General features: G+C 50.9%; 11 protein-coding genes across 11 annotated transcripts; 7 read left to right on the top strand and 4 right to left on the bottom strand.

Annotated features, from left to right (window-relative positions):
- Positions 1–226: 226 nt before the first annotated feature.
- Positions 227–979, top strand: Z518_02525 (uncharacterized protein; the record flags this gene model as incomplete). The annotated part of the gene is made up of 2 exons (XM_013419553.1): positions 227–283; positions 335–979. The coding sequence occupies 2 exons, from the start codon at positions 227–229 to the stop codon at positions 977–979; spliced, it is 702 nt and encodes a 233-aa protein (XP_013275007.1).
- Positions 980–2,644: 1,665 nt separating this feature from the next.
- Positions 2,645–3,584, top strand: Z518_02524 (uncharacterized protein; the record flags this gene model as incomplete). The annotated part of the gene is made up of 3 exons (XM_013419552.1): positions 2,645–2,858; positions 2,985–3,410; positions 3,481–3,584. The coding sequence occupies 3 exons, from the start codon at positions 2,645–2,647 to the stop codon at positions 3,582–3,584; spliced, it is 744 nt and encodes a 247-aa protein (XP_013275006.1).
- A 692-nt stretch (positions 3,585–4,276) lies between these two features.
- Z518_02523 (uncharacterized protein) lies at positions 4,277–6,258 on the top strand (the record flags this gene model as incomplete). The annotated part of the gene is made up of 7 exons (XM_013419551.1): positions 4,277–4,313; positions 4,386–4,466; positions 4,518–4,623; positions 4,685–4,795; positions 4,847–5,122; positions 5,174–5,737; positions 5,790–6,258. 7 exons carry the CDS (start codon positions 4,277–4,279, stop codon positions 6,256–6,258), a joined length of 1,644 nt encoding a protein of 547 aa, XP_013275005.1.
- Positions 6,259–7,187: 929 nt separating this feature from the next.
- On the top strand, positions 7,188–7,364 carry Z518_02522 (uncharacterized protein; the record flags this gene model as incomplete). Its single annotated transcript, XM_013419550.1, has 1 exon — positions 7,188–7,364. The coding sequence occupies one exon, from the start codon at positions 7,188–7,190 to the stop codon at positions 7,362–7,364; it is 177 nt and encodes a 58-aa protein (XP_013275004.1).
- A 465-nt stretch (positions 7,365–7,829) lies between these two features.
- Positions 7,830–10,158, bottom strand: Z518_02521 (uncharacterized protein; the record flags this gene model as incomplete). The annotated part of the gene is made up of 3 exons (XM_013419549.1): positions 7,830–8,080; positions 8,181–9,768; positions 9,817–10,158. 3 exons carry the CDS (start codon positions 10,156–10,158, stop codon positions 7,830–7,832), a joined length of 2,181 nt encoding a protein of 726 aa, XP_013275003.1.
- Positions 10,159–10,823: 665 nt separating this feature from the next.
- Positions 10,824–12,709, top strand: Z518_02520 (uncharacterized protein; the record flags this gene model as incomplete). The annotated part of the gene is made up of 3 exons (XM_013419548.1): positions 10,824–10,948; positions 10,999–12,514; positions 12,563–12,709. 3 exons carry the CDS (start codon positions 10,824–10,826, stop codon positions 12,707–12,709), a joined length of 1,788 nt encoding a protein of 595 aa, XP_013275002.1.
- Positions 12,710–14,234: 1,525 nt separating this feature from the next.
- On the bottom strand, positions 14,235–16,895 carry Z518_02519 (uncharacterized protein; the record flags this gene model as incomplete). Its single annotated transcript, XM_013419547.1, has 1 exon — positions 14,235–16,895. One exon carries the CDS (start codon positions 16,893–16,895, stop codon positions 14,235–14,237), a length of 2,661 nt encoding a protein of 886 aa, XP_013275001.1.
- A 258-nt stretch (positions 16,896–17,153) lies between these two features.
- Z518_02518 (uncharacterized protein) lies at positions 17,154–19,732 on the top strand (the record flags this gene model as incomplete). Its single annotated transcript, XM_013419546.1, has 2 exons — positions 17,154–17,303; positions 17,354–19,732. The coding sequence occupies 2 exons, from the start codon at positions 17,154–17,156 to the stop codon at positions 19,730–19,732; spliced, it is 2,529 nt and encodes an 842-aa protein (XP_013275000.1).
- A 95-nt stretch (positions 19,733–19,827) lies between these two features.
- Positions 19,828–20,304, bottom strand: Z518_02517 (uncharacterized protein; the record flags this gene model as incomplete). The annotated part of the gene is made up of 1 exon (XM_013419545.1): positions 19,828–20,304. The coding sequence occupies one exon, from the start codon at positions 20,302–20,304 to the stop codon at positions 19,828–19,830; it is 477 nt and encodes a 158-aa protein (XP_013274999.1).
- An 825-nt stretch (positions 20,305–21,129) lies between these two features.
- On the top strand, positions 21,130–21,804 carry Z518_02516 (uncharacterized protein; the record flags this gene model as incomplete). The annotated part of the gene is made up of 1 exon (XM_013419544.1): positions 21,130–21,804. The coding sequence occupies one exon, from the start codon at positions 21,130–21,132 to the stop codon at positions 21,802–21,804; it is 675 nt and encodes a 224-aa protein (XP_013274998.1).
- Positions 21,805–21,866: 62 nt separating this feature from the next.
- Z518_02515 (uncharacterized protein) lies at positions 21,867–23,405 on the bottom strand (the record flags this gene model as incomplete). Its single annotated transcript, XM_013419543.1, has 2 exons — positions 21,867–22,288; positions 22,346–23,405. The coding sequence occupies 2 exons, from the start codon at positions 23,403–23,405 to the stop codon at positions 21,867–21,869; spliced, it is 1,482 nt and encodes a 493-aa protein (XP_013274997.1).
- Positions 23,406–23,921: the final 516 nt, after the last annotated feature.

Genomic DNA, 23,921 nt, shown 5'->3' with positions numbered 1-23,921 from the left:
AATCATCCCTGGGCTGGGCTCTTCGCGTCTGCCTGCCGGCGACAGAGACATTGGTGTCGTACGCCCTACGGATGTACGCGTCTATCCCACCTGGGCCGCGCCTTCGATCTAGCATATGGTAGAATAACATTCCTCGCCTCTTCTTCACAAACGGATCTCAAAGTTTGATCGTTGATTGCTCCCGGATCTTTATCCTGGCCTTTACCTTTCTCCAGACCTATCCGATATGTCTTTCAAACCCGCCCTGATCGTGGTGGACATGCAAAATGACTTTTGTCCTCCTGTATGAAATCTTCCCACCCCTTGAGTCCCCATGTCAACTGATCCGCATCAGAATGGCTCGCTGGCTGTCTCAGGAGGCCGAGAGATTGTTCCACTCATCAACCAGCTCCTGGACTCTCCCCATTTCGCTATGAAGGTGGCCACGCAAGACTATCATCCTCCCGATCATATTTCATTTGCCGCAAATCATCCACCCCCCAACAACAAACCGTTTGAGTCATTTATAGACATGCAAAACTGGGTCGGCAACAGGCCAGAGCAGATCATGAAGCAGCGCCTGTGGCCGGTCCACTGCGTCCAGGGAACAGCGGGCGCTGATATCATCAAGGAGCTCCATCTCTCGAACGTGCAAATCATCGTTCAGAAGGGGATGGATCCTCGAGTGGAGATGTATTCGGCCTTTTCAGATTCTTTTGGCAACATGACTGCCGGTGCCGGAGGCGTAAATCTAGACCTTGCCAACGAGCTTAAGGCTCAGGGCATCTCCCACGTCTATGTCGTCGGATTGGCTGGTGATTATTGCGTTAAGGACACCGCGTTAGGCTCTGCAAAGGCCGGCTTCATAACATATGTGATCGATGAAGCGCAGAAATGCGTGGACCCAGAAACATGGAACGACGTCAAGGCAACTCTTGCTCAAGGTTCAGTTAATGTTCTCCAAGCAGAGAGTGATGAGGTTCGACGCGTTCTTGACTAGAACATGTGCTTTCGCCATTCCAATTTCCGGGAGCAGTTGAATAAGGCTTTTCCAGACAGCCTCGTACGTTCCCCTAAGTCTCAGCCTTGTCTTCTTGCTGATCATTTCTAGATTAATAGACAGCGAATACCATGCTCTTCCCGCCTTTTCATTTTCCTGTTTCTGGCCCTATATATATATTTTGAAGGAATACAACGACATTGTGATACCAAAGGCACGACCGAATACCAGTCTCCGGGGTTCGGGAATCACCACACATCGTACCTACCCATGCTCCTCCGCTCCCTCTAGAAATCTTGAGGCAAATTTGTAAAGACATCAAGCTAATATGGCTGTCTCAGCTGGAGTTGGCTCACCGTTCCAGTGAAGAGCTGCACGGTATCCCAGGCTTGAATACCCTTCTATCTTGCAGTCATCTAGATAGCGGCCCTGGTCTCAAGCTCGCGCTCGACCCGATGAAGCTGGGAGTTTGCACGGGCGTCCGATGTTGGACCATTTCATTCGTCGACAGCATGGTCTAGATTCCACCGCCTTGCAGGCTAAACCATTTTATTTCAACCAGCTTGTTGCGGCCATGAAGGCATTCTTCCCACCACATTTTCGCCGCTCGTCGAACATTGCGCTTCCAGATGATAGAGACGGCCGAAGACATATGGCGTCGCAGTGCCAATCCTGCCATCCATGAGCAAAGAATCACTTGGTGGCGGAATAATGTCGTCTCAACTGATTGGCTAAGAGACTTCCTTTTCCCTCCACATAAGATCAATCCCGAGCCTGCCTCCTGGCTGTTGCCACGGAACGCCAGTGAAAACTGGCCAGACGATTCAGTCGCTTCCAGAGATATACGCACGACTGCAGGGCGCGACAAGAAAGCTGGAAGAGGCAAAAAGTAGCAGAAGTGCCGGAAGTCCTTGCAACGCAAAGTGTTGGTTCCGCTTACGAATCGACTTCTCACTTAAGACAATCGAAGCAAGGGCATGGAACCTCCCTTCCCCCTTTGCTGGAGCTGCAGAGGCGGAAAATGGATATCGACATACTGAGATGGTATGCCGGGGGACCAAAGCTTACTCTTGAAGGCGAGACACAGGCAAGAAGCCACACAGGCAGGTCTCGGGCAAGTAGTGATGCCAACAAGATGGCAGGGCCTTTGAAGTAATGGTTTGCCACATGCGAGAATGCCATCTAGACGAGTTTGGGTAAATGGCCTGGGAACAAAAAGGGGTGGGGGCAAGGCTGGGAGAATAGGGGGGAGTGGCTGGGGAAAGGTGATATTACTGGATTGGATTCGCACGATGCAATGAGAGCGATATTCTCCTTGCTTTGCATGTAGAAGGTCTCTCATCATTGCCCACGATGTGTTTCTCGTCTGAATAATAGTTTCTTAGGATAGCTTGGCGGTGACTCCTCTCCTGTGCCGAGAGTGGGAGGTTATGGCTGAGGATGTGGTGGCTGACACGTTTGAAACCATCCCCCGGAGGGTGCGTTTTGTCTTCGCAATGGAGCCTGTTCGGCCAATCATGGAGAGGCGTTCTTCTCGTGCCGAATGTTGCAATTTATGGTAGCATTGTCAAACACGCCGTGAGCAACTCATATTGGAAGCCTTTATATCCAGCGCCTCCTCATATACCAGATGGGGGCTCAGTGAGGTCAAATACACGAGCAGACATGCCACACTCAGTACATCCCACGCCGCGGGAGACTACTCCAGACCCAAAAGATTTGTCCACTCGATATTGGAATGCCAACCGGCCAAAAGACCGGTGGACAGAAGAATGCCCTGAATTCCTCAGGGGACAAAGCGAAAAGAACATTGGTATCCTATCGAGAAAAGATGAAGACTTTGAGAGATTTACCTGGGCGCAGGTACAAGATCTTGTCAGTAGGTACAGCCTTTACGGGGGCCTCTATCTCTATCAGCTGTCCGGCTTTCCAAAAGAGCAGTCGAAATCAATCTGGACGGCAGCAAGCATTTTCAGCCTCGAAGGATTCTGACGCGAGGGATCAGGGACAAATCGCATACACCACTTCCAACGGTGCTCAAGTCACCTACGAGCATATTTGGAATACACCTATCAGCTTAAGACACGGTATGGCTCGGTATCGTCCTATATCCAGCATGAGCGACTTCACTGGGAAAATATTACTCCATCTGGGGATCGACCATTCAGCAATCCCGCAGACTTCAAGATCCTCTACAACGATTGGCCATACTTTCTGGATGAGGATATCAAGCACCTTGTCGTGTGGACCAAGTTTCTCATCGATGAGGACGAAGCTACTGGAGATGTGGCCGAGGGAGCAAAGGCAGAGATTGAGGACTTTGTGACCAAGACATTCTGCTCCCGTGAGACAGGACCGGGGGGGAAAGTGGATAGAAATCAAATCATGTGGTTCAAGAATTGGAGGAGTTTAAAGAGCGTCCATGCGTTAGGTGAGTTTTGCTGATGAGATGCGAGCAGGCAAAGTCGGGCGGGTGAGTCGAGCTGGCTAATGATTACCAGAGCATTTTCACATCATGCTTTATAAAGCACCGGAAGAGCTGTTGGAGTCGGTAACAGGAGGAGATCGACCAAGATCGGAGAGCTGGACAGGGGCGGATCCTTGAATTGAGAACATAGACGTTGGGATGGTCGGGGGATTGAACGCCATAGGATAACATCTTGCATCTCGGAACGGAGAATGAGAAAAAAGGGGGGAAGAGCAGGCGGTGCGCATAATTAATTCATTCGGGTGATGACGCAGAATTTTTTTGCTTCCTGTACCTCCGCCAGACAGGGCAAGTCATATTCCCCAATACACCTCAGACCTCAGATTTTGGCCAACCGGTAAAAGAAACCGAGCACGCATACTCGGCCGCTTAGACTGCAATCACGTTTCTGCCAGTGAGTGTTGCAGTGAGTGCTGAGTGCGTGCAAGCTTCGCGGTAGCCCCCGGTGCATGGTGTAGTTAGCCTGGTGAGAGCCTGACTTTGGTTCTACCAGCTCCAAGCCTCCGACTAATGCTGCAGGTAGATTCTTCCATCTATCATCCAGAATCCAGCAAAGAGCGAAGCCTACCTCTCCTGAATTGCCTTTTCGCCGTCACCACCTCTTCATTGTCGCGACTCCGTACAATAAACCTCCTCCTCTCCCTCGGTTTGCTGGTCAGGCCTGGACCAAAATCCTACAGGCTGCACCTTTATCCCCGCTATTCCCATCCCGACGACGTCATATAACACTCGTTATTGTCTATCCTACGGTGACACTCCTCCAAAGGAATCCGTCCTGGTATTTAGATGGTGGCTGCAAGGTCAACAACATGAAGCACTCCATAGGGGAAGCTCTACGCAATCGCAGTGAGTCTCTCGAGAGGGGGTGCCCACCTGGGGGGACCAGTGGACAATTGAGAACTAACGTCGAACCCCCAGGCAGTCGTTCTTCCTCAGATGAGACCAGGGACCAAGCTGAGGGCGAGGATACTACCGTCATCGAGCCAGAGCAAGGAAATGGTGTCTTATTCCCCTCTCCGCGAGTCCAGAATCAAATCTGACAAGATCAAGTCCTCTTGCATATCATATCTCAATTGCGCCCTGGCGCCGACCTGTCTCGAGTCACGCTTCCCACTTTCATCCTAGAGGAAAGATCAATGTTAGAAAGAATAACAAAGTGCGTGATTATACCAACGAAGAGGGTGTCAATGTCGTCGCCACTGACCTCGAGCTCGCAGTTTCATGGCTCACCCTGACACACTCCTGTCCATGCCGCATATCGAAGATCCTGTAGAACGATTTGTCTCGGTGATCAGGTTCTATCTGAGCGGCTGGCATATCAGACCTCCGTACGAACGGTTCCCCCCCCGGTTCATCGGGAGATGCTAACTCGTCATCAGCGGTGTAAAGAAACCCTTGAATCCTATCCTCGGGGAGACCTTCACTTGCTACTGGAACTATCCGGACAACACGAGAGGGTTTTACGTTGCTGAACAAACCTCACACCATCCTCCTAAGTCGTCCTATTTCTTTATGGCACCGGAACACCATATTCGAGTGGACGGGACGTTGAAGCCTCGCAGCAAATTCCTAGGCAATTCAGCGGCAAGCATGATGGAAGGCATCGCCTATCTGCGGTTCACCAATAGAGGGAAGTCAAAAGGCGGCGAAAAATAGTACGTTGAGAATAGCTGGGCTGTCCAGAGGTGATTTCTAACCCCGAATAGCATTCTGACCCAGCCGAATATGTACGCTCGAGGGATTCTTTTCGGGAAGATGAAGTACGAGTTAGGCGATCACTCCTATGTACGATGCCCGGAAAATCATTTGATGGCCGATCTGGAATTCAAAACCAAAGGTTGGGTGGGCGGTACGTACAATGCCATTGGAGGGACAATCAAAAACGATCAGACCGGGGATGTCCTTTACGAGCTGTCCGGGTTATGGTCCGGGGAAATGTTTATCAAGGATACCAAGACCGGACAGAAAAAGACGCTGTTTGACGCCACGCATGCCAAACATGCACCACCTCTGACTCGCCCCATCGAGGAACAAGATGAACGTGAGTCGCAAAGGCTGTGGCTGAGCACCGTCAAGGCTGTTCATGCCATGGATCACGAAAAGGCCACGGTCGAGAAAGCCAAGATTGAAGACCGGCAGCGAGAAGAAGCCAAACGAAGGGAAGAATTGGGAGTAGAATGGAAACCTAAACTTTTCCGTCGGGTTGATGCAGGCCATGGCGGATCGGACGAGGGCGAAGAAGATCTGGAATGGATCATCAATGCGCATTTGTGAGTTGTTGTGCTGCCACATCGTTCGTCATAACTGACTGAATTCTTCTAGGGACACGAAGGATCCCAAGGAACTTGTGGACAGGATTCTTGCCATTGCACCTATTCTCCCGGGACAGGAAGGAATTTGGGACCGAGCACCTCTACATCAGTGGGAGCATACAACCGGGTCCAAAATGCCAGGAGAGAAGTCCACGAATAGTGCTGGCCAGGTACATTTGAACGCTCAGCATACGGCTGATTTGATTGACTTTGATTCTCGGCCACCGAGTACAGCACCGCCCGAGCCAACGAAGAAGGATCCAGGCGTTGGGAATCCAGTGGACCCGGCCTCAAACACGCACCAGTATCCTTCTCAAACGGCGAATTTAATGGATGACGACGATGACATCTCGTACATGAACAACCAGATGTCAAAGATGAAGATGCATGAGGCGATGGTACCAGAAGGAAAGAAACCATTGAAGAGAGCGGACACGGAGACAAGTGAAATGGACGTGTTTGTAGATGCAGAAGGCTGAGGGATGGCAAGGCTGGACGAGGCCGTGACTCCTGAGGGTGACCAATGAATTCCAATACCAAATACCCCTTCTCTTCGCCAGGTCCTGGACATGTCAAAATGCTAGCGGCTTGTGATTCTGAGTGATGGACGCTAACAAAACTATGATAACCCCGGTAGAGAGGCGGGAGCTGATCTTAAGGTGTGGTTGAAGAACCGACTTTTGATAGTAATCGGATAACCGTCATTCATTCCATAAAGGGTGTATGCTTGATATACATACCATGAAATGTGGTATCCGGAAGAGCCCGATGATCGCCTTGGATGGTTATCAAATCAAATGACGGATTATTGGCTCGTGCCAGGGATTCTTGGCCTGACAAGACCCTGACCAAAACGAAAAGTGCGGAGGATACAGGATCAAACTTCCCCCGCACGCGGATTTCACTTTCCCTGGGGTTCCGGAGAATGGCGCCAGTGAGCGCTTGCCACTGGCGCATGAGGCACTTACAGCTCTGGCGGTAGCCGTTTCATTGCGGTGCCTGACAGTTGAACAGTCAATGAGGAGAAGGGAGGAGGAGGCCGAGGAAGGACAAACCATCTGGGCACCCAAGGATACTAGACACGTAAGAAAACAATCATATAACCGTACTGCGCCTCCTAGACTTCAACTTCCTCTCTTCCTCACCACTATCCATTATTGCTCTCCCCTCTCCCCTGCACGCACCACAACTGTCTCACACTCGAGATCCTACCACACGCTCACTTCGTGCTCATTTCATCTTTTCCACCGCAAATTCAACCAGCCCTTTCCGAAACGCGATCCTACAACTCCGCCTCAACTGGATCTGTACACTCTGCACCAAACACCGTGACTTCAACTCCCTTATTGCCCAATTTTACGGCCATCAGCACCCTCGCACCGGAACTCCCTGAAGCCATACCGTCACGATGCAAACCCGCACTCTCCTCGGCGTAGGTGGCATCCTCGGTGTCGCCGCCCTTGCCATCACTCAACTGTCCATCCAGTCTCAAGACCGCCAGTACAAGAAGACTCTCCAATACATGCACGATGCGCGAGAGAAGGTCCAGGAACGCATGAACTCAATGAGCAACACCAAAAAATAGATGATGGCGGTCGTGGGAATCAACGAGAGGGACATCACATGTTGACGTGAGGCTGTGAACGAAGCGAAGTCGGGTGGAATGGTGCCGGATCATTCTCTTCGGCCCAAATGAAAATGGAGGAGCCAGTGTGTATGAGCAGCAAAACTTTGGCGTAGGCCTGGCAGCGTCGCACAACCCAGCATTTGGTACGAGGTAGACTTTGGAGTACTAGGTCCCAGGGTCGGAACCACATAGGCAAATTGAGATCTCTTGTTTCATGTGCTGAGCATTTTTGGTTTCCTTTCTGATAACACCACACCGAGGCTCGGCATTGGTGCCGCTCCCAGTAAGTATCAGTCACTTCATGCGGTAGTCAGCCCTATCCTGGACACCCATTCACATCCTGATCCCTCTATCGTGGTCCCTTTTTATAGAACTCCCCGAACCCCCGAATCCAAACTGCGTCACGCAGCCGTAAGAATAAACCTAAGAATCCTCATCCTCAGTTTCGGTATCGGTTTCCGACGTATCGTCACTCGACGCCGAGCCGTCCGTGTCGCTGTCGTCATCTTCGTCGTCGCTGTCGATGTTGACGTTCTGAGATTGCGGCGTCTGCGTTTGGGCGACAGGCACGCCCCTCTCCGAAGGCACCGTCTTTTTCTTTTTCTGCTTGGTTGTTGTTGGGGAGCCGGTGAGGCCGCCGGTTTTCATTGCCTGGAACTGACCTGCAAGGGAGTCTGCGGAATAACGAAATTAGTTTCCGCACTTGGACCCGACTGGGCTAATGGGGCTCGGGGAGAGTTTTAATATGGACGTATTTTGGATGGGATGACATACCTTCTTCAGGCTCGCTGATTTCCTCATCGCTCTCGACCACATTGGCTTCGCTAGCGTCCTTGACGTCGAGAACCACGTCGACCTTCGAGTCTAGTCCTATGTAGCTGTCGCATACGAGGTGCATTACGAAAGGGAACGCTTGGACTTGCGGGGGCGCGGCGAACGGACACTTGAACGTCAACACGTTGAATGTAGGGGTCCCGTCTGCGTGGAAAGCCGGCTTGTCGAACGCGGTGAAGGTGAATGGAGGCACCGAGATGCGTCCTGTCCGTGCATCGGACAGGAAGACATGCCACCGCGGGGCATGATCTGCTGCAAAGTACGGTGCGTAGGCAAGGGGTGGTTGGACGGATCCTTCTCTGGATTCATCTTCCATGATCCGTCCATCGGGAAGTTTGCGCCGCTTGGATTTGGCTGGTTTTCGTCCGTGCAAGGCATCCAGATCGCCTTCCTCCGGATCAATGTCTTCGAGGTCGAGAGGGTCGACGGCCGGGACGTCTTTCGTTCCGGGCGGGATGACGCGGGCTTTAATGACGAGCTGGACCAAAGAACCCGGTGTGACGACTCGTTCGCCGAGCACTTTGAAGAATGCCTTTGCAATTTGCAGGTGGGGGATTTGAGAAGCGACTTTCATCGCCTGTGCGTATTGTGTGTCCGATAGGTCGGAGCAGAGGTTTCGTCGAATGGAGGATGGGAGAGACATGAACTTTGGTAATGACGTGGTGGACTTTGGTGAGGCTCTGGACATTTTGGCGGCGATTTGGGGGGTGAAATGAGGGAGCTGGAGCAGTGGCGAGGAGCTCGGAGGTACTGCTTGGATGATATTCTGAGATGTGTGATAGGAGGCCAGGAGTGGCTTGACCATGCCGAATGGGAGCGTCATCGACGTGAAAGAGTTGTTCAAGAGAAGAGCCGTGGGCGCAACAGCGTATTTCTCCTTTTCCAATTCGGGGTCGGCGAGTTCAATTCGGGCCAGATACGCCCACAGCAGAGCCAGAGCTTTTCGTCGCACAGGGTCGTCAATGGCTTTTAATCTGGCTTTGTCGGCCTCGGTGAGGACCGAGCTGTTGAGGACTTTGCTTTCGACTTTAGCAGCACCGGCATCCACTCTGGACCCCTTCAACGTTTCTTTAAATTCTTCCCCGACACTCGTGGCCGCAACCACACTTCCTTCGGACATGTCTTCTTTCCACTCCCGAAATAGGTTGCCAGCACTCGCATGCAAAACTTTGTCCTTGGTGAGCGCCTGTGTTCCGTACCACCATTTTCCCAGTGTATAGGGGAGGATGATGCCCAAAAGCACCCCGTAAAACGCCACGACGAACCACCGATTTCCCTGCTCGACCATCCACTTCGGCAATGCAATGCCTATGCTTGTGGACTGTTTCCCGTCGGGATTTCCGTAGAGAAGGTAGTTGTTCCGGATTGCTTCATCGGTCAACGCCTTGTAGGCTTTTGTCATTTCAACCCACCGATTGTTCACATCATCCATTGTTTCATTTTTGGAGGCATCCGGCTTCGCTTTATCGGGATGGTATTTGATCGATAGTCTTTTGTAAAATTTGCTGATCTCCGACTCCGAAGCACTCTATGCACATTTAGTCTCTCGATCGATCTGCATTGTGGCGGGACCTACTCTGGATATTCCCAGGATATCATATGGATCCCAGATTTTCGGCATCGTTCCCTGAGTGATGACGATGAGATAGATCATGTATGCCATGAAAGCATAGCCCACTATCACCGTGACGATGCGTTTGGTTTTGCGATTTTTCCTCTTCCCGCGTCTTCTCTGTGCTTCAATAAGATCAACATTCTTGGGCTTAAAATCGGACTGTATTCTCGCTGCAGTTTGTTCGAGGTCCGTTGAGGGCTTGAGAACATTATAGGTCAAAGGTATTGTGACCAGACCGACCATGGTCAGCATGAAAAATGGGAAGAATTGCCCCTGGTCATCGTAGTTGTATTCCGAAGACATGGTGTTGGTGAATTGTCGCAAGCCGCTTGGGCTGTCAGGCTGGGGTCAAAGGAAAAATGCCCAGTCGCCAAGGAAGAAACACACAAACGAAGCAACCCTTGAAGCCAGGAAAGAAAAATAAAGAGAGAAGGACAAGCGCACTCTGAGAGACGTCGAAGTAACTCGTACCACCATGCCCAGGCGTCAAATAAAAGTTCCCAATTCCCAAAGTTACAGGGTGGCTTCTCCGCAATATGCCGCTAATTCCAGTCTGGGATAGTCGAGTCGTGTCTCGCCGGGAAAAAAAATAGAAGACGAGCAGACAATCCCTTGGATGCAGACAGACTTCTGATGAAGATCAATCTCATCTACAAATACATATTATTCAATGAATATTGTCTATCTGGGATTCAATCTTTTGGTTCGGTGCCATGCACCCTGAATTCTCCCCTGCTCAAATTAGGGACCTGAGACTCGTCCTCGGTAAAAATGATCCAATCGCGGCCGCCCAAACGGTTGCTTGTATCTCACCCTCGTGTTCTCGGGACGTCCGCCTCTGACCAAGGTGTTCAGGTCTAAGATCGTTGCAGGGGGGGTTTCATATCTCCATCACTCTTCTCCCCTACGTAGAGAACACGGCTTCAGTCTTGTTATGCAATTATTGAATCTAGCCAGAAGCGATCGACATGTCCAATCATGCATATGCCTGGAATAAACCACAGTCGCGTCAAGGCCCCGCCATCCCTTACAAAAATGAAGCTGGCTCCAATCCCGTACTTCGCGGATTGGCATTAGCGGCGGTATCGACCGTGTAGGGATGATGTGCATCCATGTGTCTGACCCTTGACTGAGACTTTCAAGTATTGCGTCTTCCACCCACATTCAGAGCGTCTTCTGGAAACTCAACGGATTCGACAAGCTCAAAGAAATCGAAGGGCTCGACAAATATGAACCTCGACATGATCCCACCGTCGTACCCATACCAGCGCAGTCTGAGATTCCAGCTTCTCTGGCAGATCTACGGCCTCCTCCTCCGCGAGCTTCCCCGACCAACTACTACACTTGCGCAGACTTCCACGAAATATACAAGTCCGGCAAACTTACTCCAACCGACGTCGTTGAGTACCTCCTGCCTCTAATTCGCCGCGACATTCAACCTGCCGGTCTATACTCTGTTGCTTTCATCGATTCCAAGGTACACATTATACGGGCGGCGGCAAAGGCGTCCACAGAAAGATATCAGGCGGGAAAGCCGTTGAGTGTTCTGGACGGAGTCCCCCTGGCGGTTAAAGATGAGGTGGATCTCACAGGATATAAAAGGACCCTGGGGAGTCAACTCGATTTCACAGACGAAGAGGACCGCACAGCCTGGTGCGTACAAAAATGGCAGGAGGCCGGTGCCGTGATAATCGGGAAGACCAACATGCACGAGATCGGTCTGGACGCCTCCAACAATAATGTGACTTGGGGTACTCCGTTGAATCCTCACAACAACGGCTATTACACTGGTGGGAGCTCAGGGGGTTCCGCCTTTGTTGTTGCCGCCGGCATCTGTCCGATCGCTCTGGGAGTGGATGGCGGCGGTTCGATTCGACTGCCGGCGGCTTTTTGTGGTATTTATGGTCTCAAGACCACCCATGGCCGAGTTTCTGCTCGGGTCGGGCATGAATGGACCGACAGCGTCGTGGTCAATGGTCCTATGGCAAGCAGTATTGATGATCTCGCCCTGGGATACAGAATCATGGCTCAGCCCGACTCTCTCTCCAGACGGAGCTCCAAATTCCCCAATCCCTTGGTCAAGGAGCCTTCGATATCGGCCAAGGTTCAGGGCAAAAAGTATCTGGGAATTGACCGAGACTGGATGAACCGATCTGACCCTGTTGTACTTGACATGTTCAACGCTGCCGTCGACCATTATGTGAAAACCCAGGGTTATGACGTCGTTGACATCCAAATTCCTCTTCTTCCGGAGGCCCAAAAAGCCCACGCGCTGACTATTCTGTCCGAAATGCGCAGCAAGGTCACGAAGGCTAAGATTTCTAAGCTGTCATGGCACAATCAGCTTCTGCTCAATGTCGCTGGAGGCCATGCGACCGCGCAGGATTTCCTCTTCTCTCAGAAACTACGGAATCTCCTAATGTGTCATCTTGCGTGGCTATGGGAGGAATACCCTGGTCTTCTAGTGATATCACCCACAACACCTTGTGCTGGATGGAAGATCGGCAAGCCCAGCGATATAACCAGCGGTTATGGTGTGAGTGATGGAGATATGACCTTGAAGACCATGGAGTATGTCTATTTGGCAAACTTTGTGGGCACTCCAGCCATCAGCTGCCCAATGGGCTACACAGAGGAGAATGTCCCAGTCGGCCTCATGGTATTGTTCCACTCCTTCTTTTCAGATCCAAGACTGACTTTTGTACAGGCGATGGGTGAATGGGGCAGTGAAGAGCAATTGATTGCGTTTGGCAAGGACGGCGAGTCGTTGCTGGCGGGTAAAGGTGGGGTCCGACGACCAAAAGCCGACAAAATGTGGATTGATGTGCTTGCTGAAACGAAAGCCGGTCAATGATCAACTATCATATAAATGAAGAGTGCCTCTTCGGCGCTGACAAAAATCGGCCGACGCTTTGCAATAGACGTTGCTGGGAATGCGCCGATTTTCGAGCAGCGCGGTCCTCCCGAACGCTACAGGATAAAGGCTCTCTCAAGACAACCCTTCTGCCCGCGCTAATCTATAAATGATGACAAGATTACTATCTCAAATGGTCGGATTAGCCCTCTCACAAACTCATTCCCCAGCCTCATCACTTTTCTTTGTAACAGCGTCTTGCTGGCTGTCTGACCGCCATATGCGCAACGCTACACACTTGACACATCCTCATTGGACAATCACTGGCATTTTGATCTTGCTCTGATTTTCCTTTTTGGCCACTTTGTCTACAGAGGCCATGATCTCGCGATATCGTCCGCATGATACCGCACATTTCAGGGTCCGACACCGATCAAGCATGTGAGATAAGTGTTGCACATGTGAGCATTGGTGGTATTAGTTTTGTTCGACCCAGACGCGATTTCCACCTCCTTGAGTACGGCTGCCGATGGTGCTCTCGTATTGGTCTTCCGTGGACTCACCCATGAACAAATGTCTGTGGTATGTCCCGATCTAACTTGACGTGTGAAGCTGTCCTCTATTTCTTGGACATGGTTGCCTGGAGTGGAGTTGCCGGATTGACAATCGAACACACGCAAATTAGTCTCTCGATTGGTCTTCCTCTAATCACTTCGCTTTCTAGGTGACTAGTGGATTCTCTCATTCAACCTCGACCCGGACCACCACACTCATGTGAGTATTTTCCCCATTGAAAATGCCTTTGCCGCATTGGTCGGACGCGGATGCTTAAGCTGCCACTCTGATCGCGCATTGACTATTCGGATCTGATCTATCCTCATCTGCTCGTCGAGTTGATCTGGCTTGAGACTGACGGATAAAAATAACCACCTTTCCCTCCAGTTGTCTACTGATTATCCTTCTCTCTCCATTCTCTGGATGCTTCGAACTTGGCCTCGGTTTATTCCCTGCCTTGTGCAGGTGTGTAGAGGGCGTCCAGGGGATTCCTGCTGGTCAATCGTTTACGGCAGTTTGTCCATATCATCCATTCGATACTATCCTCCACACATTCACAGAGGCACATCCAAAAGCAATGGTCGATATACACATGGTATTTGCACTCTCTCGATGGGCCTTACCGTCTGGAGAGCTCGAACATTATCTTGAGACGCAAAAAGAATAGACTGATAACAGTTAATGAGCGCACGACAAACTGCTCTGGGGCAAAATCATGACAACCCACAAGGACTTCATAAGGAGTTGACTGATCGAGCTTTTGAGGCACGCAGTGAAGGCCAACAGCCTCTATCCGTTTATTCAATTTTTATCCGACTTTTGGTCGATTTCCGAACATAGAACGTTGGACAATGTGACCCACCTGGATCCGAAATCAGGACGCTCACAGACTTGAGGATGATACGATGGAGCACACCGAACAAGAGCAGAATTCAGGAGAGAGGAACGGAAGTAAGAGCTTCATCCTCAGCTACTCTTCAGGATAATCTTCATCCTCACCTCCTCCATCACCAGCGCCTTGTCCAGTCGCTTGGATCCTGGCTTCCTGCTTGCGATACAAACTTGCCAGAAACTCATTCGTGCTGGCTTCCTCAATGCTCTTGTCTTCTCGGACCTTAAGGAACCTCGGGAACCTCATGCTCAAGCCTCGATCTTCATTGACAAGCCCTATGGCAGCTGTGTACGTCGGACTAAGCGTGATGTCCGCGAATGCCATCTCCCAGACCTCCTGTGGCTCGAACCACACGTCCGGCTCGTACGCGCGGTACTCGACATAACTTGGCTTTGAACCCAGAACGTTGTTGCCCCCTTCGGCGTATTTCTCTTTATTCGCTTGGTAGAATTTGTCGGTGAAGCCTGATATGCACTTTGTGACAACTTCCAGTGAACCGGTTTCGGGGTTGCGACATGCCAGGAGTATCGGCGACCACCATTTCGCTTTTCGGCCTTGGCCGTGCCAGCCAGCTACTGGGACTAGGTCAATTGTGTCGGCCGAGGTGGCATAGTCCTTTTTCACTTTGAGCCATGAGTCCAGGCGCTTGTCGGGTTCATAGGTTGAAAGCAGAGCTTTGCGGCGGGTACCCTTCTCCTTTTCTTGATCTTTCTCGGCTTGTGCCTTCTTACTTGATCTCTTCCCCTTCTTGCTAGGGGTCACCGAGGCGCTAGTGGCTTCATCATCCTCGTCAAGGGGACGGTGGTCGTTGTCGGGAACCTGGAGATCGGGATTGGGAAGATTATCCAGGACTTTAACCATGATGCCTTCGCATTTGTAGTCGGTCGCAGATTTAAAGAACTCGAGAACGGTTTCCGAGTCTGCCGAAGTCGCATCGATGCTTTGAACCCATGTAAAGTGATGTTCTTTCTCGACAAACATGCTGCGTAACAGGCCTCGCCGCTCACGAAATGGACGATCAAGCAGCGGCTCGCCATTCAGGTACATGAGGTCGAACGCAAATAAGCACACGTCAATCTGAATGGAGCCAATGTCCACGTCTTTCTTGGCGCGATTGGTGAGGGTTTGGAACGTCTTGAGTCCGCCCGTATCCCTGTCCACTGCGACAACTTCTCCCTCCAGAATGAAGCTAGATACTCCATCACCACGAATCTCAGGAACCAGGGCGACCAAGTCAGGGTACTTGTCGGTCATCACCTCGAGGTGACGAGAGAAGATGGAGACCTTTCCACGTTCGTCACAATGGACTTGCGCCCGTTGGCCGTCATATTTGAACTCGCAGCTGAAATCGCGGCCTTGTAGTTTGGTGAGCATCTCGCTCAAGTCTCGCGTAATACTGCCCAACATCGGTCGTAGAGGGATATGCAAAGCTAGATCACAACGCAACAGGAGTTCCTCCGAGACCCCAACCTCGAGGAGACCCGGAACAAGGTCGTTGTAATTGGGACGTCTTGCGAAACAGGTCTTGACCATCTCCTCTGCTTTCGACCATACAACGGCCAGTTCCTCTTTCTTGAGCTTCGCAAGCTCTGCAGGAGCTCTCACCTCAAAACCTGCCCCAGAGGGACGTGAGAGTTGGAAAGCCCTCGCAAGGGCGATTAACATAGTCGTCTTGACGGCGCCAATTCGCAGATGCTGAACAAGAGTCCGTACAACGTATCGGCTTTCCTCTGGGCCTCGAGCATCTTGCAATAAGCGTTCAACCAACCTCTGTTTTTGTTCGACGCTTCCCTGGCCTTTACTATTCGCGATTTTGACGAGCGTTTGATAGACGCCCTTGATAGTGAGAGGCTTTGGCTTTCGCAGCGTGAAGCTTTGTCGTTTTTTCGCTTCGAATGCCACGTCTCCCGCGTCGCCATGCTTGTCGTAAAGGCTTTTCAGTCCGGCGCCATCGAGGCCGCATATCTTCTTCAATGCTTTCGAGATGGCAGAGCCGCCCAGGCCAAGCTCTAGGGAAATGTACGGTGGCGAGATGGAGTTCGTAGCCAGCCACACGGCCGGTAGAAGGCTCTCAGGGTCAGCTTCAATGATGACTCTCAAACAGTTGACGAGAGTGTTGACAATCTGGATCCGACTTTGAGTCGAGTTGACGAGGACGAAGCATCTGGTAAGGAGAGCGTATGAAGCACCGCCTCCGTCTGCTGTCCAATGTCTTTTCAGCTCTGACACATATTGCAAAGGGTCAAATGACAACGGACTCTGATCGAACGGTAATGTCAAGGTGATGGTGTCTTCCTCGGTGGTCGTAGACTGCAAACCGAGTACTCCCTTCTTGTTCCCGTTCGGTGTAGGCTGCGATTCAGGCGCAGGGTGATCGAGAGCAGCAGCGACGAAATCCCTCACGTCGTCTTCCGCCTTGTGCTCCCGGTCCGTGACATTCTTCGGCGATGCGTGGCCGTTGGAAATGTCATGACCGCTGGAGTGTTGCTCGTCTTCTCTTGTCCATTCTTCCTGCAATTTCCTGGCCAACTCTTCATCCGTAAGTTGTTGCTCAGAGGACGCCTGGTCATCCTCGGCCTTCACCGAGGGTTGCTCCTCTGCATCTCCATCTTTTGCGGAGCCTTCACTCGCTTCTTCTTGTCGATCGTTGTGTTTCCGGAAAAAAAAGTCGAGACTGCGGTGTGGAACGACCGCCGGCTTGGAGTTGTTCTTCTTTCGTCGCTTAGCTGGGCTTTCCATGTGTATTTGGCACCGGCAATGTCGCCAGCGCGACGAAATGCGGCTACTTGACAACCATGTCGTTGCCTAAAGTTGACAATTACGTGAGTCGAGTGAAAAGTCGTCATCGGTTGAAACTGGTCGCATCTCCAACTGCGGGAACGCCCTTTTTTTTGGAGATGGAAAGGCCACCTCACAAATCAATGTCCTCAAGTATTTCCCAAGGAAAGCATCTCTTGTGCTTCCTAGACTTAAAGCTAACTCAATCCAACCGGTAACATGGCGGAATTGGAATTGAGCAGAGCTGGCGATATCCAGACAAGAGTAGAGGACTACCTCAACGATAAAATCCAAACGACGACGGATCTTGACCAGGTCGATGGCCTGCTACGACGTGTACAGGGACAGCAGAATTTATTGAAGAAACAGGTACATCTCCCTCTCTTGTAACCGTCTCCGACTAATCTGACATCGAGTAGCTAGATGATGCTCGAAGAAGCCATCGTGAGGCACTAAGTCGAGTTGAAGTGCGATCCAACGAACTCAGAACACGAGTCGAAGCTTTTCAAACCCAACAAGCTGATCTCGACCAACGACTCAGACGGCTTGTACAGTCCGAGGTTAGCGATGATGCAGCGAAAAAGATCGAGGCACGAATGAACAAAGTACGCAATCTTGAGATTGCATATGGATATCTTGAATTGGTTCAGCAAATGGACTCCTTGACCAGCAAGTCCAGAGAAAACCTATCGTCCCACCCGGACGTCTCAGTCCGATCATATACTCGGTTGCGAGCTATCCTGAAAAGAATGCAGGACGAACAACCTGCAACGGAGGGAGCAGCACCACAATTAATCTACGTGTTTGAACGACGGTCCAAGCAAATTTATACAGAAGTCAAGGAGAAGCTTGAGAGCGAGTTGAGGGAAACTTTGGACAAGATGAAATGGCCAGGAAAGGAGCTGAACATGCGGGGATCCGTCCGCGAGGGATGGGAGCAAAAGGTCAAACTCCTTCTCGAACTTCAGGACTCAGATTTGATTGCCGCATTTGGGGACGTCGACACTCTTAATGCATCCTCAATTGAACCGGTGGTTCTTCTCCCAATCGAGGTTATGGTGCAGCCTCTCGCGGCAAGATTTCGCTACCATTTCTATGGAGAAAAGCCTACGAACAGATTGGACAAGCCCGAATACTTCCTCACCCATATTTTGGACCTTCTTGAGAGGCATAGCGTTTTCATGACTGAAATGCTCGGTCCGATCCTAGATGAGAGGGCCCTCCACTCCGAGGTGCTGGAAACCATCTATCCGGATGCGGTGTCAACTTTTATTACGGGATTGCTGCCAATGGTCTTTGCCAAATGTCTATCCTTCTTGCCTCAGATATCAAAGCAACCGCAACTCCTGTCTCATTTCATGCATGAAATCATGACATTTGACACAGCCATTCGCGACTCCTGGGGATATGTCCCTATCCCTAGGATGCTGTCAGAATGGAAAGGAGTGACGTGGAAGATTTTGACAACGCATGGCTACTTCACTCCATGGTTGACGGTGGAGAAGGACTTCGCTCTGTCTCGATATAAGAGCATCAGAGATGCCCCTGATAGTGGGGATGTCGACTTTGATGCCGATGCCGTGCAGACGAAGCCTACGAAGGGCGCCATCCGAGTCAATGATCTGCTTGAGACGATTACAGACCGATACCGCGGGTTATCGTCTTTCAGCCAAAAGATGAAGTTTCTCCTAGAAATTCAGCTATCTATCTTTGATGATTACCACAATTACCTCCACGGTGCACTTCAAGCATATCTCGTTGCCTCACGCACGGCAGGTCGGCTGCTTCAGGGTCAGTCTGAAGCCGATGCGTTCGGTCTCAAGGGCCTGGAATCACTAGCAAAGATATGCGGAAGTGCCGAGTTCCTCGAGCGGAAAATGTCTGACTGGAGTGATGACGTTTTCTTCCTGGAACTCTGGGATGAACTTCAACATCGCGCGAAAGCGAACAGTGGCGTCGGTGCCTCTATTGGCAACGACTTGAAAGTGGACGATGTCGCGGAAAGAACGTCAGCAACTATCAAATCGAATGGCTCGGATGCTGATGCGGATACGGATGGAAGCGGACTCTTTGACCAAACCGCTCTCGCATATCGGCGACTTCGTGAGCGGAGCACGGAAGAAATACTTCGGGCGTTTGATGTGAACCTACGAGGTGCACTCAGACCGTACGCAAAATACGCACAATGGTCTACACTCGCTGGCACGCCGTCTGATGTGGAGTTAATGACACCGTCCCCAAGTCTTGATGGCTTTTTGGAGACCACATCCGTCCTTCTGGGCTACCTGGCCCGTGTATTCGCACCCGGCTCATTGCGTCGAATCACCAAACATTTCTGCTCGTCAGTGCAACGGGAAATATACGACAATATTCTAATGTGTCATACATTCTCGGCCGCTGGAGCATCTCAATTAAAGAGAGATTTACTTGCAATTGAAGAGAGCATTGAGAAGACGAGCAAATTGCGAGGGTCCGTTGCTGGAAGCATGAGACGGCTTGAAGAAGCAATCTTTCTCCTGTCCCTCGATGCCGGAGAATCACGAGGTCCTGTTAGCAGCGGTGAAGAGGACGGATGGGGCTTTGAGGATGAAGAAGACCGAGGACCCACAAAATATGTCACCCGGGTTTCGCTTGAGAACAAGAGCGATGACAAGGAGTTGGGCCTCTGGAATGCCGAAAAACTTATTTTTGAGAGCAATGAAGCAGCACGAAGGGCTTTGGGGGAAATGGGACTGTACCACCTCAGTGAAAGTGATGCAAGAAGCATATTAAAACGAAGAGTGGAGCTCAATGGCTGATTTTGGCCTCTCAGTCGCAGAGATATATATACCAACGGACACCTGGACTCATTTATTCTGGACATTTACTCTCCCCGGCCCAAGATGCGTACAAACTAGAGCCGGGTCACGCCGATATCAATCAACCGATCGTATGGTTCCATCAAGGCGTCGTGTACAACGTCATGGTGGAATTTTTCCTCGCAATCTTGGTCGAGAAGCAGTTGGACTTCACCACGTCTTTGATGGTATCCGGGTGAACATGGTCGGATCGATATCCATGGTATCTGCATGCACACCAATTTCAATCTTCCTGAACCGTCGTCGTGTGTGATGTCATCCAGAGCCAGAATGCCACCGTAGAACTCGAACGACATGAACGTGTCGTGCTTGTCCATGGTACCGATGTCGTGGAAGCGACAGGTCAGCAACCACGTCTCGGGAGAGAATCGTCGCTCCGGGAATTGCTTGGAGGAAATTGCCATTCCTGTCCATCGGGAATCAATATGTGTTGCTGCTGCAACAGTGCCTCGTTTCTCACCATAATAGAAAACCCGCAAGCTCTGGTTGGAGGTATGTTCAGGGAGTTTCATTATTGATCAGGAAGGGGGGCATCGCAGCAGAGCTGTGACACCGGAGGCTTGTTAAATTTCTTCATCTCGCCCCTTTCTTTGGGATCGCCGGAGGGGCTGTCCAGCCGTACTCCTTGATCTAATTGCTCTCTTGAGGTAGCCGTTGTAGAAATGGAAAGGACGCTTTTTGGGGAGATGAGACATCAGTTTCGGAACAGGATACAACGACGAGAGTAATTCCCATCTTTAGCAGGGAGAAATTCTGTTTTATACTTTGAAGTCAGTTTCTATTCTCACGCTTCGTCTGAGCACAGGAAGAACCGATATCGTGAGTTCTGCGGTATCCGAAGGTATACAATTCTGCGTGCGGTACGGAAACGATACCTGCTATCAATATCCATGCAATCCATTATCTTGATTACGTGTCAGATTCCTGACAACTCTCAAATGTTGATCAAATGAATGCTCCTAAAGCAGACCCTTTAGCAAACAAATGTATAGACCTCGTCCTAGCAGCGCGATGTGATTGGCTCCGAGAATGTCAAAGCCCACGGCGTGTGGAGCTGGGGAAGTATGGCGTATTCGGATACACGAGGGCAATTCAGGTTTCACGCTTGCAGCCTCGTTTCCTACAATTTCTTCGTACATCTTATTGACTTATCGTCTCATCTGGCGACGTCTCCAGATCTCTTTGCCCTGTTGTAGGTATGAGATATCTGAATCTCCAGTCGTTTACTTCTCTTTTAAAATTGCCCAACTTATTCAGGGTTGGCACATCTCCCATCAGGCAACCACTCGAACTCACCTCAGCGACTTCCCGTCCATAGTCTCTCGGCTCCGTCAAACATGAGTCGCGAAGGAAGACCATTTACCTCGCTTCAAAGTGTAATTTTGACTACGGGTCCATTTGTATTCCTCTGGAGCACGTTAACCGGCTATGTCTCGCGCCACGGGGCGTTCAGAATTGCCCGGCCATTGACTCGTTTGAACAGCCAGATATACTCCCTGTACTCTCTCGCGGTCGCCTACTTGATCCTCAACGATGTCTTGCATTTCCAAGAGTATGGAGGTGTGAAGAGCTCGGATCTGGCCTACATCTATCACCTCTCCAAGTTCTACGAGTACATCGATGTCTTCAACCTGGTTGCCAGCGGCATTACCGTCGGACCGCACATGGCATTTCACCATCTCACCACTCCATTTCTGACTTATTTCCGAGTTCTGAATGCCTCCGATTGGCAGTTGTTCGCTTTTCTCAACTGCTTCCACCATTTCTGGATGTACGCTTACTTTGGCGGAGTGTCGTTCTTTAGACCGATTTTGCCCGTGACCGGCTGGTTACAGTTGATAGCTGGGATCGGATTCGATGTGTACTGGCTGGCGATCAACGGACGTGATGCCCCGGAATCGAGAAACCGTGCCATCAGTGTGTTGCTGTTGACGAGATACGCAATGCTGTTCTACGACGAGTTGAAGACCGGGAGTCAGCAGAAATCGACCAAGCCCGAGAAAAAGGGGTGAAGTTTGTTGAACAAGACTCTGTCAAATGCTCATGTGGAAATTGGTCCTCCAACAGAGGGGCCTCAGTTTGCCACGTTGATCAACATCGACTTCACACTCAAATACTCCTCAATACCCTGACGACCACCTTCTCTGCCGTAGCCACTTTCTTTGACACCACCGAAAGGACTCTCGCAGGCGCTGAGCAGGCCGAGGTTGACGCCAACCATTCCCACTTCCAAAGCTTCGGTGACGCGCCACGCTCTCGGAATGTTCTCCGTGATGATGAAGCTGCCCAGACCGACGTCACAATCATTGGCCATTTCGAGGACTTCTTCCTCTGTGTCGAACTCGTATAGACCGACAACGGGAGCGAACGTCTCTTCCCGTGTCGTGATCATTTCTCGGTTCATGTTCTTAATGATGGTGGGCTGAATGAAGTAGCCCTTGAAATCTGTCAGCGGGGCTCCTCCGAGAACAACTTGACCTCCATGTTTCTTAGCGTCTATTGTGGCCGTCAGCCTCAGTCCACCATCTGGATTTATACGTCAGTGGCGCTTACCGTCGATATGGCTCATTGCCTTCTCAACAGCTCGTTCGTGTGTCAATGGCCCCACAAACACCCCGTCTTCGGTACCGGGACCCACTTTCAACGATTTTATTCTCTTTGTCAACGCCTCGGTGAACTTATCATAAATGCCCTTCTGAACGAAAATGCGATTTGCCGTCACACACGTTTGGCCCGAGTTTCGGAACTTGGCCAGAATGCAGGCCTCGACTGCCGTCTCGAGCTTCGCATCGTCAAAGACAATGAATGGACTGTTGCCGCCCAATTCCAGGGACAATTTCTTCAGGCTGTTGCTGCATTGACTGGCGAGGAGTTTTCCCACCCGCGTACTCCCGGTAAAGCTCAACTTGCGGACGAGCCTGTTCTGGCACAAAGCCTCGCCCACTTCGGCAACAAGGTTGAGCGTGGTGATGACATTGATCGAACCTTTGGGAAATCCTGCTTCTCGTGCCAGCACCGCTTGAGCAAGAGAACTCAAGGGAGTTTCTCCGGCTGGTTTCCATACCGTGGTACAGCCCGCCGCCAGAGCAGCTCCAACTTTTCGGGTGATCATGGCGATGGGGAAGTTCCAGGGACTCAGGCATGCGGCGACACCAACGGGCTGTTTGAAAGTCAAGACCCGCTGATTGAGATTCGCGGTAGGGACGACTTCGCCATGAATTCTTTCGGCTTCCCCAGCAAACCACTCGAGGAAAGAGGCGGCGTAGATGACCTCGCCCTTCGCTTCCACCAATGTTTTGCCATTTTCCAATGTCAAAATCAATGCGAGGTCGTCGGCATGTTCAAGACAGAGGTCATTCCATTTTCGCAACCACCGGGCCCGCTGACGAGCACTTGTCTTCTTATAACTTTGAAAGGCTGCATGTGCGGCGTTAATGGCTTTGTCGGTGTCCGCAGCACCCATCTCGGGAAGTGTGGCGATCTTGTCGAGGGTTGCAGGGTCATGGACATCGAAGGTCTTGCCTGATGCTGCGTCCACCCATTCCTCATTGATGTAGCCCTTTGTCTGGAACAGGTCTTTGCGCTTCAAATCGGTTAAGGATTTCGGAGCCATTTTTGCCCTCTTGCGTTCAGATATCCTTGTGGTTCAAATTTGCGTCAATCGACGTAATGACCGGAATCAAATGGTTGACAACATCCTCAGAAATCGTGACGCCACCTTATATCATTAGCGGTCGCAGCTTTGGAATGTAGTACAAACCGACGACATCAACACCCCCACATCTCGCAAATGCGGGGGAGTTGGAGGAAAGGCCTCAAGGTTCCTTGAGAGCCGACGGCAACAGCATTTGGCATCATCTCGGGTATATTAGGAGAAGTTGTTGGAGTAGTCGTGCTCTCAAGAGGGGGGAAGGATTCTATTCAGCGATTGTCGAAACTAAAGGCTCGGCTTGCAAGGGCATAAATGGCACTGATGGCACGTGATATATAATGGCGGTTCAAAGTAGAGGACCCTTGTTGATGATCGAAAAAGGAGGATATTGTTTATCTGTTTTCAACATTTATCTTCATCCAGGATTTGCTATTCTCAGAGAGGAACGAAGCTGAACCACCATGATTTTTCAGGGGC

This window comes from Rhinocladiella mackenziei, assembly GCF_000835555.1.
Source record: "Rhinocladiella mackenziei CBS 650.93 unplaced genomic scaffold supercont1.2, whole genome shotgun sequence".
Lineage (NCBI taxonomy): Eukaryota > Fungi > Ascomycota > Eurotiomycetes > Chaetothyriales > Herpotrichiellaceae > Rhinocladiella > Rhinocladiella mackenziei.
This window is presented reverse-complemented; position numbering and strand designations above follow the sequence as displayed.